Raw genomic sequence first — 14,271 nt, forward strand, 5'->3', positions numbered from 1 at the left:
GAGGCTGCTGGCGGATGTTTCTCTGCATGAAAGAACCAAACTTAAACAGGATCACATCTGCCAATTATTAGAAATCTGCCTTAATACTACGTATTTTCAATTTCGGGAAAAATTTTATAAACAAATTCATGGTTGTGCTATGGGCTCACCAGTTTCACCCATAGTGGCTAATCTTTACATGGAAGAGATGGAGAAACAGGCCCTCACATCCTTCCCAGGGACAAAACCTAGACACTGGTTTAGATATGTGGACGATACTTTTGTCATAATTAAGAAACAAGAAATTCAATCCTTCACAGATCACCTCAACTCTGTAGACTTCAACATTAAATTTACTCGTGAGGACATTCAAGAGAACCAACTAGCCTTCTTGGATTGTAAAGTAATTATAAAAGAGGACAGAGCGCTAAAAACAGAAGTCTTCAGGAAGGCTACGCACACTGACCAATACTTACTTTTTGACTCTAACCACCCTTTACAACATAAACTAGGAGTTATCAGAACCCTCCAGCATAGGGCTAAACTAATACCAACTAGCACTGAAGGTAGAGAAAAGGAGTCAAAACATATCAGGAGAGCACTCACTAACTGTGGGTGATAGAGTGTTTATGCACATTAGTAAACATATTACGTTATTTCATGTTTATATTAAGTAAACATATGTTTTTTCATGTTTAGCTTAGTATATATTATGAATTGTGCACGTTTAATTTCAGTCTAATTTAGAGTTCACTTGATAAAAATATCAGCAAGTACAATAGATGGTGGACAAACATCTACTTTATTCTAATGAGACAGAGAAAGCACTTCTCGTCTCGGTGGGACGAAGACATGAGCGAACCAGGAAAGAAAACGAAGTTTTAACCGGACAGTGGGTACCCTCAGTGGTCATTCAACAAATGTCAGAAAGAAAGAATAGCGAACGAAACCAATAATTCTCAAGATTCAAAAAGGAGAGGAGTAGCAGTACCATACATTGCAGGAGTTTCTGAAAAATTACAAAGAGTCCTTTGGCAACATAAAATTCCTACTTATTTCAAACCGATAAACACGTTAAGGCAAAAATTAGTGCATCCAAAAGATAGGCTACCAAATGAAAAACAAAGTAATGTAGTTTATTCCATACATTGTAAGAATGAAAATTGTAAAGAGCAGTACATTGGGGAGACTCAACAAATTTTCAAAAAAAGACTTTATCAACATCGCAGGGATAATATAAGTGGACCTCAATCGGCAGTACATTTGCACCTAAAAGCTAGCAACCACTCATTTGACGACAATGAGGTTAAAATCTTAGCGAAAGAACATAGATGGTTTGAAAGGGGGGTAAAAGAAGCGATTCTTATAAAACAACAAAATCCTTCATTAAACCGGTCTGGTGGGGTGAGGTTCAATTTGGATCGTTCATACAATAGCCTGCTTAGGCAAAACAGGTTAGGCAACTTTCGTAATGCTGATGAGGGTCGTTATGCTGATGAGGTGATACCGGTGGGAGTGGGAGTAATAGGCCAGTCGTTAGTCAGGAATGTAGGAACAATCAGTGGGGCCACAGGGAGGGGTCCTCTGCCCCCCCAACCTGAGAGTAGGGACCTATCATAGCTGTGTTCGGCGCCACCATGTCTGGACATTAGGGATATATAAATAGGGCCGATACGACCAGTCAGACTTTAGTTCGCTGACGAAGCCTCTTGGATAGGAGGCGAAACGTCCGAAACCTTCACTTTTGTACAGATGACGGCTGAAGAAACCTTCTCATCGATGGACCACTCCTGTACGACTGAGAGCTTACACAGACGAAATAATAATAATAATAATAATAATACAGTGGGGCCTTGGTTTACGAACACCTCGCCTTAACGTTAAATTTCTGAAAATTAAACCTTACATTAAGCACGACTTTTCGGGATACACACGGAGCGCTGCCCCACCACGGCTGGCGGAGTAATCTTCGGCGAAAGAACACCAAAGCACACGACCGAACAGCGCCCCAGCCGGCCTACGTTTCCACACCCCCTTTATCTGAATGACGTCGATCGTCTTCACAGATTTTTTTTACAGATACTTTTGCTGTTATGGGACCACAGGCTCTTTGACAGATTTCATGCGGCTCTTCAAGGGCTTTCACATGACGTCAAAAATGTTTGGCGCTGGCGCTTCCATTTGTCACGTGCGGATAGACAGCAGGGGGCGGGGCCGCGCCTCCCTGCTTCGACACTTGCAGTCAATCCCCACATCGACAGACACTGTGTCTGTGACATACGGGTCGCAGTCATCTCGCTAGTGCCGGATTATTGATGTTCACCTCGTATCTCGCCCGTATCCTGTCTTTCTTAGCTTCGGCGCGTGTGTTGATCCGGTCCGACTCCCCCCCCCCCCCGCGTCCCTTAAATGTCTGCCTTCTTTCGGGATTGTGCCTATTTTTGCACCACCGCCGGTTAGTGTATTTCTTACGATTCCGCTGGTTCACCTGTTTTTGGACCAGCGCCATTTGTCACGTTAATAAACAGCCTGCAATGATCTTCTGTCTCTGTCGCCTGCTTGGGGATACAAACATCCCACTTCGTTTCGACGAGTCGGTTACTTTCTGCCTCGTTCGGAACGTGACACCATTCATTCACTATGTACCATATTTTCACAACCATAGGGCGCGCTGCACATTTTGGAGGACATTTAAAACTTACAGTCGTGAAAATACGGTAGCAAGCTCTGTTGCTTGTCGTGCATGCAATGTTCGTGTGTGCATGGTCGTCATTGGTCGTGTGTGTGTTCGTGTCTACGCGTGTGTGTGTCTGCATATGTGTGTGCATCCGCGCATTGTGAGTGTGTGTGTGTGTGTGTATGTGTGCGTGCGTGTTTGTGTGGCTCTTTGCAGTAACAGAATAAAAAAAATGGCGCCTCATCTCTGACTGGTTGGCCATCCCTGGTCTAGGGCAATAGAAGTGGTTGATTCTGTCTGAAGTCTGAATCCCATTCTATCAAGCCATCAACGACCATCACAAAGGTAAATAAAACGATTTTATTATACAGTGCAGTGTATTTCTTTCATTACAATACAATAGCACATTTATTATACATAGAATAAGGTATATTGTTTGTAGTTTTACTGCTTAATTGAAATTTATATTTTATGGAGACCTATGAACGGATTATTCTCATTTTAATGGTTTCTTATGGGAAATTAATTTTTGGGATACACACTTTTCACCTTCCACACTCTGCCTGGGAACCAATTAAGTGCCAATTAAGTGCATAAGCCAAGGTCCCACTGTAATAATCTTTCGGCTTTTCCCTTCAAGGGGTCGCCACAGCAAATCAGTGTCCTCCATCGTTATAATAATAATAATAATAATAATAATAATAATAATAATAATAATAATAATAATAATAATAATAATAATAATAATAATAATAATAATAAATTTTATTTCTAAGCGCCTTTCAAAACTCTCAAGGACACTTTACAGGGGGTTATGATGTGAATGAATGTGCGTGTGTTACTTGAAAGAATAATTGCTTTACGTTAGACCAGGGGTGTCAAACTCTGGTCCTCGAGGGCCGCCGTCCTACATGTTTACCACATTTCCCTATTGCAACGCACCTGATTCAAGGGAACAGGCTCATGTCAAACTTCCGCAGAGCTTCCTGATGATCTTATCATTCGAATCAGGTGTATCCATTGAGCCTGTTCCCTTGAATCAGGTGCGTTGCAACAGGGAGACTTGAAAAACATGTAGGACGGCGGCCCTCGAGGACCGGAATTTGAGACCCCTGCTTTAGACGTTGACTCACAAACAAGGAACAAGGCACACCTTTCCTTCGTTTTTGTTGAGGGGAAAGTGTTCAGTTCTTTACAACAAAGTTTACACTTGACCTTTAAAATATCAGCAAGTAGAAGACATCAAAACGAGGGATACACCGTGTTGTCACATGATATATTCGCACTGTTTATCGTAATTTATAGAATTTTGGGGGAGATCTGCTTAAAATGAGTCCATAAATGATCAGACAGAGAAGCTGTAAGTTAGATTTTGTAATGCGCGCCTTTTTCCGGTCGCGCTTGCTTGCGAATGGCTGCGTAGTGCGTGTGTAACCGGCCTCAGGCCTTGGGGATACCTGGGTCGGTCCAAAGCGCTTCACAGGCAGGTAGCACTGTGAACGACGAGGAAAGACGACACGAGACAACCGTGTTCATCAGCTTCACACAACGGCATTTATGACAACTTACTCATCAAAACATCAATTCACCAATTTCAATATCAGAATACATTCATGTGTAGATCTATACATTGTATATATCCTCCACATTCGCACATGCTTATGCACGTCTGCCCGCTCGTGTGTGTTGTACTGGGAACTACAATTGACATCCAAAAATCCAAATTCATCAAAGCCACAAAATATTCATCAAAGCCACAAAACAAGGTTTCATATCTAGCATCGCCCAATAAGTCCCCAATTACTTTAACATCTTGAGAATGTCTAACACTTATTATTTTGAATACCTGTGAACGACGAGGAAAGACGACACGAGACAACCGTGTTAATCAGCTTCACACAACGGCATTTATGACAACTGCGCATGCGTGAGCTGAGCCTACATCGCCTTCCTCTGCTCCACTCACAGGCGCGTAGCGCCCTCTCCTGACTTGGTAGTCTAATCGACTAACATACAATAACAGAGGTCGTTTCTAACCCCCTACACGTGCTGAGTTTCCGCACACTCACGCACACGGACACATTAAATGTTTCAAGGGCTGGATGTTTATGCGACAGACACCATGGGTGACCAATCAACGCCCGGCCATGCTGAAGTGTTGCCAACGAGTTCAGGCCTCCGATCCACCGAGCTCACTTACGATTGGCTGCGTACTGAATGTGGGCGGGGAGGAAATCCCTCTTCCCAGTTGACGCTCCAGGGGGATGCGAATGACAATACACATCAAAAGTAATGGCAAGTAATGACCTAAAGATATATCTCGTCGTATTACAGTTGGTGTGAATTTATTTTACGACAGTCAGAGCGTGTGTGTTTTATACTTCCCCGTTCAGTGTTTGACTTCAACATACAATCCATGCAAAATATAGCACTGAAGCGACATAGGATCAAATTCACCTCACGAACCACTGCTCGGAACGTATCTCGTTCGTAAGGTGGGGAGCGGCTCTACCCGGTCCTGATGGTAGAGACCAGCGTACTTGAATCTCTACTTCAAAGGTGTTTGATTTGTTCCGCAAAAACATTCGATCCTTTTTATCCTTAGTCAGGAATTGTAGTTACTCAGATTCTTAACAGAACGAAATGACCTTCTCAAAATAAAATAACAACTGCACATTCCACTGTTTATCCAGCCACAATTTATGCTTTTAGAATATCAACTCAAGACGTAAATCTTGCCTTGATCTCAGCCAACAGACAGAAGATCAATTTGAAGGATAATTGTCCTCTTAACTTGTCAATCTGTTGGACGCCCGATGTTCTGTCTGTTGACCGAAACCTCAGTCCGATATCACATCAGGGTCACCAATTTTTGGAGGAGAGTAGCCTTCTTTCCTCCACGTGTTCGTTAATATCGGATGATGAGGATATTGGTTATCCAAATATTGGCTGGAGTTGATGAACAGTACCTTCAAAGGGTTTATCTGCAGAATATTCTGTGGATTAGACACCCATGATTTACAGACAATGGCTGCTTGATCACGAGTGTGTCCCCACAACATATTAATTTCATTTGAAGGGCGGTATCGAGACTATGGCGAGACATCGAGGCAGCATTCTCCCAAAACAATTCTTAGCTTTTATCAGTCTGTCTCCACAACGTCTCCAGTAAACAGTATATCAAAGCTAACAGATGTCTCCAAGAATGCACATGGTTCACTCCGCGTATGAGAATGTTAAACAGAATTGACTAAATATGGCGGAAGACACACCTCATTATTATTATTTTTATGACATATTAGTAAGAAAATCAAAATACCGTGGCAGAGGCTTTAGTAAACAAAATATAAATAGAAATAATCCTTCAATCTCAAAGCACCAGTGTAGATTAAAAAAGAAATTGGGAAACATTGTTCTCCGTGTCTTTAAAGCGGAATCAATGGAATACCAGAATGTTTTATTGAATCATCGATTTTTTTTACTTTTCTGTCAAACTTCTCTGATGGAATCAATAAAGCTGAATAAACTGATTGGTTGTAATGAATTGCAATACAGACACTGATGAATTTTGTTGTGAGAAGAGTACTGGAGAAGGTATTGTCTGCTTGCAGATTGTATCAGAGTTGGAGGGTAGGTCAGTGCTCGCAATGATCAGCCTCTTTTGCACAAACAAATCTGTTCATGTCAGTGCAGCTGTCATTGTCCCAGAGACCATCTAGAAGGAAAAACAAAACAGTGCAAGGACAATGACCATCCTCTTCTAATCATTGTGTGTCACTTTCCAAGTTCTTGAGCAGGAGCACATTGTGATCAAATTTGGAAGTAGAAATTTGAATTCCATAATTACCATCGAATTCAATTTCAATGCATTCTCCGGAGTCCATGTCATTGTTGAAGGCAGTGAAATCCACCTCTGAGCCATCAGTCCACAAGTAAGCGTCATTCTGCAAGTCGATGGAACACATTGACATGACGGAAGAGAAACGCATGCTTGTCACAGTATAATACAGGGATGGGTGACGATGAGATTGGGGGGAGGGGGGGGGTGCAAATTTTGAAAAGCATGATTGGAGAGCCACATAGGACCACACATTTTCAAACTCCAGTAGATGCGTGTCAATATAGCCATGATAAATACTGACAAAACAAGTGCAGGGCTGTGAATAGCGAAAATATGTGCATTTAACGACCATTGAAATGCTTTGTAGAAATTGCACAAGCAAATAACAATACCTGTACTGTATATCCTGATTTATCTAGCGCTTTTCTCAACATTTGAAGCTGTAATCCATCCATCCATCCATCCATCCATCCATCCATCCATCCATCCATCCATCCATCCATCCATCCATCCATCCATCCATCCATCCTTATATATGTGTATAGATTTGACATAAAGCCCAAAATAATTCCTCAAAACACTGACATTTTGGCAATAGTTTTTGGCAATGTATGTAAAAACATGTTTATGATGATAATAATGGGATTTTTTTTCCTGTACTGCCCGGCACAAAAGTGTACCCGACTGCAACGATAGAGTTTGGTGGCAGCAGAAAACCTCTGCTAGCCTTTGATCTGACTGCAGCATGTCAGCTTCGCCGTTAACCAACAGTTTTAGGTCTACTTTAAATTATATTTAATTGATGTCATTTACGCAATAGAATCTGACTCTAAAAATTAATCGAGGTCACTGGTCATTTATTGAAACAAGACGGACTTTTTGTACGGCATCCGAACTCCACATGCTCAAACTACATGCATGCGTGCACTTTTTCATTGGTTCTTCTGCTTCTTCTTCGCAATGGCAGACGTGTGATGAAAACATGCTTTTGTGCTCAAAATGTCCTCTTGCTGAAATTGTATCAGAAATCTAATACCAATCTGTAATGTCAATCTACAATGTACAGAATGCGTGAAAATCCAGATTCTGTGTTGTTTACCCATTTTTTAGTCTTTCCGCAAACATTGATATTGATCACATGTTTATCGCAATTCATATTGTCATCTATTTAGCACCCAGCCCTCATGACTCTTTGTCATTATTATTCATTATTTATCATTATCATCAATATTTATATTATTTCTTTATTATTATTATTATTATTATTATTATTATTATTATTATTATTATTATTATTATTATTATTATTATTATTATTATTCAGCTGTTGTTAAAGTGCTATATAAATCAACATATATTGCATGTATTGTATTGTATTATTGCTATTACACAAGGCACAAAGGGTGGTCCACAATTGATGCTCCCCGAAAAAGACTGTCTTATCTCTTTTTAAGATTTAGACAGCAAAGCCTGATCCTGTGACACTTTAATTGAAAATGGACACGCATCTACAAGGTGCTTCCCCCACTACTCAAATCACCTGATCCCATGATTTTTTTTTTCCTGTACGTGCCCAATTCCGCGATGAAACATCCCATCCTGTGGTTTACCCCCAAAATGTCACTCTAGTTGATGGTCATTGGGCGGTGATGGATCTTAAAATCATTGTTGACAGTTACGGAAAGAATTAGGAAGTGTTTCACCTCTATCGCCTCGTGGATTCCGAGCCAAACATCGACGGTCGAGTCAGAGGCTTGCCGAATAATTTCGAGAACTAAAGAATATTCCAGAGCACTGTGCACAGAGGCCAGATTCCCTCCAAGAATGTTGCAGATGCTCTACAAGAAGAAACAACACCTTAGTACGGAATGTGAAAACTTCCTTTCGATGCACTCATCATATTTAGACAACCATCAGAGAACACGATGGAACATTGCTTTGTAATAGCAGTCATCCCTAAAGCACAGCTAGCATGTGAATTCTTTCCATACCTCTGCATCTGCAAACTGCCTGAGGCCACCCTGGTAGATGAAACAGCGACAATCCAACTGAGTCCAGCCTTTAGGACAACAATTGCCTGCAAACACAATTATTATTATTTTTTTTTCCGAAGAAAGTTACAAATGTTTGGATCAAATCTAGCATTAAACGGCGACAAACACAAATTTTGCTTTGAAGTTTAGAGACGGCGATTCTGACCTTTCTTTTCAATGGCAGGCTTAGACCACTGTGAAGAAGAAAAGTATGAAATAATAAAATCAGACCCAAGGAAAATGTGGACTAGGTTCCTCCAATAGAAGAGAATGGCTTACAGCTCCGGTCAGCAGTCCACTGATTCCACAAAGGAGGATCAAAGAGCAAGGAGCAAAAGCCATCTAGTGGAAGGACAAGAAAGAAAAATAGAGTTAGAAATACAGTTAGAAAATAGAACTGCGGAAAAAAGCACGGATCCCGTTAAGTTCACCAAGGCAGAATTATTGAGGTGTCTCGTGTTACCTCGACACTAGTGAGGCTTAATGCTGGGAACGGAGGTGATGAAATGAGCGTCGGGTGCTTTATAACAGCTTGTAACAGCTCTGGAATGTTAATGTGACCATCATGTCATCAAACTAATGAAAGAGCAACAGTTTAAAATGAAAATGAGTTGTTCCACGCAAAGGGTGGCGTCACAACTTGACTTCCATTTGCTGACATCTTTGTTTTGACAACAACGGGACACACACGACACAGAATCGTACTATACAAAAAGAGACTATAATTAAGTGGTTGCAAAATTCGGCACTGCTTGTTTGTTTAATAAGCCAGTCTAAATCCAATCTGCTCACCAAAACAAAAGACAAGAGTCAATAAACCACTGTTATTAACAACACTTTGGTTGGGACAACACTTTGGGTGGCAACACCACCCAATGAATGACACGAAAGAGCAGTAATTCAGGCAATTCAATGACGATAAAATGCTGCACTTCTCATCTTTGTGATTACAAGCAGTAACTCGTGATATCATCCCTTTGGAACAGTCATCCAAATAGATCATGCTCTTGTGGTTCGGCTTAGTACTTCATGCATTTCAGAAGACAGTCTGTCTGTGTGTCTTTGTGTGTGTGTGTGTACATTTTTATTCATTCATCCATTTTCCTCCAAGCTGTCTTATCCACACTAGGGTAGGCAGTAGGTGGGCGACACCCTGACCAAGCTATATACAGTAAGGTATCGTTATATCGATGTTCTCGGGAGTCGGAAAAGATATCGATATAACCGGACTATCGATATATCCGATCCTGAGGCATGTAAATTTTGTTCTTGCGTTCATAGAAATAGTATCATAATAAGCAGTACTATCGATATAACCAATATCGAAATAACGAGACTTTACTATATATATATATATATCTATATATATATATATATAAACTCCACACAGGGAGGCCGGATCGGGACGCGAACCGGCGACCTCTGCACTGTGAAGCCGGTGTGCTAACCACTCGACTACCGGTTTCATATATATATATATATATATATATATATATATATTGATGTTATATTATATCCATTTGGTTATGCTCCTTTCAGTGTTGTAGTTTTAGGTCAGAGTTTTTAATCCAATCAGAATTCAGCTAGCTTGTGTCGCCAGGCTGTATGAAATCTGACACCTTCAGAATCAACAGTGAGGGCGTCTGTGCGCTGTACATGAACGGGCACATGTAATTGATATATAGTTGCGATAGCCAATCAGATCACGAGTTGGCACAGTAAGGCCAGTAGAGGCCAGCTACGCGTCCTGTGATTGGATACTCACTTTACCTCAGCCCTCAGCGGAGGCAGCGCTATGCAAATCAACCAAGCTACAACAGATCAGACCCGGAAACTTTAGCAGAAAAACCAAGTATATCTACTCGCTTTGTTAACCCACAATGGCTGAAGGAGAAGACAACTCGCTGTCCCATGTAGGCCTATTCTCAAGAACAAATGAAAAAGATTTGTTTACTTTTATTTTCAACAAATAGTTCGTTTTGTGAACGTCTTGTTGTTTTTCTTATATTAAATATATATATATATATATATTTATTTTTTTGAGGACGTTTGAAAATTGGTGTACATCGAATGAGCCAAGAAATTGTTGATGGTTTACATCAACACTTCTCTTCCGCTGTCCTTATCCAATCACAACAAATAATATAAGTCATCTTTTTTACTTCTGCAGTTTTGATGCGACAAGTAAAAGGTTGAAAGGGTTAGGAAGCATGCTTGGCTGGCCACAATAAAAGCATTAGTTATTCTCTTAGACTGGTTTTTATCTGGTAAAAATTCATAATTCAAAAATTGGGACCACCTACAGAATTGTAATTGTAATTGTAATTGTAATTTCGCTTGGCATTGTTGACTTCACAATCCTTTCGCTTTTGCAGGGGAAGGATTCTAAAGACAACCCACGACGTATTTGATGGCAGTTTTTTTTAAAAACATTTTACCTTTCCATGTCATAAATTCTTATGTTCCTACCAGCGAGATAGGAACGGCTGGGATGATTTTTTTAATGCTAATTTCTTAGACGTTTTTTTTCCTGAAACAGCTGATGAGACAATGAAATGGTGAAGTAATTGCAAATGTTTGTTTTATTAGCACAGAGTTCCATGTGTTACATGCACTTTTTTGAAACAATACAGCATTTAGTGCGGATTATTTTATGGACTGCAGAGCTATGGATCGCCGAGCATCTGATTCATAGAGGAAAACATTTGGAACACAATTTCGCTGCTTCGACAACTCGGAAAATTAGTTGTGGTCGATTTGTGGTTAGGTGTGTCAAAAGAAAAATTTGGCTAGAGGAGCAAGAAATACAGTACCTGTACTTCGATTAAAACCCACACAGAAACCAATGAGCAATTCTGTCACATATTCCCCAAGTAGTAATACCAGATTGAAGGAATTGTTTTTAATCTATTTATATCTTAAAAGTATTGTGTTCCAAATTGTTTTCATTTAATTTCACATCAGCCTTTATTCTTTTTGACTGTAAACAAAGAACAATGGAATTGAATTTTGTTCCAATAAAATGTAAAACGTGAATGGTGGTAAATGAGAGGTACATTCATTATATATCGGCAATTTGTCATTATGTATGTACAGTATGTATGTATGTATGTATGTATGTATGTATGTATGTATGTATTTATGTATGTATGTATGTATTGTATGTATGTATGTATGTGTGTGTGTGTGTGTGTGTGTGCATGCGCGTGCATGTGTGTATGTGTATCTATGTGTGTGCGTGCATATTTATTTATTTATTTATTTATTCACTTTTTTTTAAATGACCCACAAGAAACAAAACGGGTTTGAACTATTTTACTTCCTCTGCACAACAACTGAACCACCGGTAATTAGATAATAACAACTGTGGCGAACAAAAGTTTGTGAGGTACCTAAGCTATGACGCACAAAACCTAGCCTGGTGGCTCTTGGAATTCCCATCCATCTATACATAGCCATTAAATGTTGGAAGGTTTGGGGGATTACCTCAACACCTCCCTCTCTGCCCTATTTTTGGTGGAGGACAAAAATATATACAGTATTATACATGTTTTTTTTTGTACTGGACGCAGGGCAATCCAAGTTGTCTTTGGGTAGATGGAGTAAACCTTGATTAGGGTACGAATAGGGAAACAACCATCGGCGCTCACGACCTCTGCACTGTGATGCCAGTTTGCTAATTGCAAAGGGATTGAATGAACTACCTCTACACTGTGAGGTCGACGTGCTAACCACTGGACCACCAGGTCGCCGACACAACAACTACTGCAAGCAAATCAATTTGGTAACTTTCACTGTGATTTCTGTACTGTACCCTTCAGCAGATGTTTTGGCCCATTCTTAATGAGCAAACTGCTACAGATGTCTTGGCTATGAACGGTGCTTTCTTCAGATGGTCTTTCACAGATGTTCAATAGAATTTTGATGACAGCTCATCAGGGGTCACTTTCGTATACCTGATTGTTTTGCCCTTTGCTATTCTTGGATATTTTCAGCTATGGGTCAATTGCGAGAACCATGACCTCCATTTGAGGCCAACGTTTATGACACAGGGCATCACATTGTTCCTTCATTGTCTCGAGATTTCATTGAAAGCAGCACAGATTCGAGATCCCCTCTGGCGGATGGAGCAGAGCAGCCCTAGAACATAACAGAGCCCCTCCCATGATTCACTGAAAGGATATTTTTTTCATCCGTCTACATTAAAAGCTAATGTGACTTGGCAAAAAGTTCAGCATGATTTTTTTTTCACAATTTATTTTCAACAGGGACATTTGGATGTCTCCCACGGTGTCCAGTCAGTATTTGTTTGGGGCTCAAACAAATACTGATCTTACAGATGTATCTTAACTTTAAAGTTAATTATTCCTTTTTGTCAGCTTCTTCAATGTGTCTGTTGTGTCCGGAGGAATGAGAGGAGGAGAGTTGCTTTGTCAACGTGTTTATTGTGCCACCATCTTAGTCTACCTGCGGTCGTGACGTCACCGCTGCTTTACGACCTGTCGCAACATTCTGTAGCAGTGTGACATATGCTACATTTACCCCCCCTCCCTGAAGGAACCAAAAACACTGTAACAAGGGAAACCGGGTAGACTGCCGGTTTCCCTGCTTAGCCGTGTGGGTTATTCTGCCACGCGATAGGCTAAGCACTGGCTAGGGACATTCAAAATCGGTGATAATTGTCCAAATACCGAGGGCAAAGGCGAACGCGAGCTGGCCGAGGCTCTGGCCCCACGGGCACGGCTGGTTCACGACGCTCTTCGAGGCGTCAGTAGTTTTTGCCTGAGAAGTCGTTCGAGGGGGTCGGTGCCGCCACTCTCCTTAGGCGGCTGGCATGCCAACGGGACCCGTCAGCCAGACAGAAAGTGGTCGGTCCGAGTTGGGCGGTAATCTGGACTGGTGCTGTCCAGAATGAGTCCAATTTGTGAGAGCAGCACGGCCGGCGAATGCGGACCCAGTCCGACACAGTAAGTGTGCGTTGCTTCGTCCGGCGCTTCTCGTTGGGCCCTCTGCTGGCTGAGGAAGAGTAGGGAAGGCCGTCTGCTTGGTTGGAGCTTCCTCCACCCCCGTTGGCCTGGGGGTGAATTGGGGCACCCGCACTGTCAGAGATGGAAAAGCCGAGTGCACAAAACAAGTCCAAGCCCAAGAGGTTGGCGCCGTGACGGGACACTTGGAAAGTGAAAGCAGGGAGAGTCCTTGAGCCATAGCGCACCGTGAAGGTGGCAGTGCCCACCATACCAATCTTAGTTTGGCCATAGCCAAACAAGTCCTCAGCGTTGGCCTCGATCGGGAGATGAGGAAATAGCCGTCGAACTGTGGACACGTTCAACAGTGACCTGGAGGCTGCCGTGTCGAGCAGGAGTGGTAAGCTCACTCCATCCAGTTCCACTGTGCACCACTTGAATGGCTTGGCGCGTGAGCCCACGCAGTGGATGGTGGTTCGCCTCGGCTGGTCTGGTGAGCGGCGTGGTGGGTATGTTGACGTGGGAGCAGAGCGGCACATCCTGGCGAAGTGGTTCCTCCTTCCGCAGTGCTGGCATCTCTGTCCAATGGCTTTGCAAGTTGGCGCACGTGTGGGGTGCCAGGCAGACCCACAGTTGGCACAAGGTCTGCGTGTGTTGGCCCGTTGATGTCTGACGACATTTATCTCGGTACGGTCGTAAGTGAAGGTGGGAGCAGAGCGGCACATCCTTGCGAAATGATTCATCTTCCCGCAGCGTTGGCATCGTTGTCCGGTGGCT

At 41.9% G+C, this 14,271-nt stretch overlaps 1 protein-coding gene across 2 annotated transcripts; it reads right to left on the minus strand.

Moving 5' to 3' along the window:
* Positions 1-6,092: 6,092 nt before the first annotated feature.
* On the minus strand, positions 6,093-9,059 carry LOC148903177 (galactose-specific lectin nattectin-like). Of its 2 annotated transcripts, none has more exons than XM_088997619.1 (7): positions 8,994-9,059; positions 8,810-8,872; positions 8,697-8,724; positions 8,489-8,574; positions 8,201-8,335; positions 6,504-6,600; positions 6,093-6,371 (listed from the first exon to the last, which is right to left on the minus strand). In XM_088997619.1, exons 2-7 carry the CDS (start codon positions 8,870-8,872, stop codon positions 6,292-6,294), a joined length of 489 nt encoding a protein of 162 aa, XP_088853745.1. In that variant the 5' UTR covers positions 8,994-9,059; the 3' UTR covers positions 6,093-6,291. The 2 variants fall into 2 exon arrangements, with proteins under 2 accessions (XP_088853745.1, XP_088853754.1); XM_088997628.1 differs by lacking the exon at positions 8,994-9,059 and adding an exon at positions 8,962-8,984.
* Positions 9,060-14,271: the final 5,212 nt, after the last annotated feature.

The sequence above is a fragment of the Hippocampus bargibanti genome, linkage group LG01 (assembly GCF_051943395.1).
Source record: "Hippocampus bargibanti isolate YZ-2025 linkage group LG01, ASM5194339v1, whole genome shotgun sequence".
NCBI lineage: Eukaryota > Metazoa > Chordata > Actinopteri > Syngnathiformes > Syngnathidae > Hippocampus > Hippocampus bargibanti.

Bases quoted from the DNA above. Each gene is read 5' to 3' on its own strand.
- LOC148903177 (XM_088997619.1), bottom strand. From the start codon at position 8,872: ATGGCTTTTGCTCCTTGCTCTTTGATCCTCCTTTGTGGAATCAGTGGA. The intron at 8,725-8,809 runs GTAAGCCATTCT...TCTTCTTCACAG, and splicing joins GTGGACTGCTGACCGGAGCT to TGGTCTAAGCCTGCCATTGA. The intron at 8,336-8,488 runs GTATGGAAAGAA...TTCTTCTTGTAG, and splicing joins GGCAGTTTGCAGATGCAGAG to AGCATCTGCAACATTCTTGG.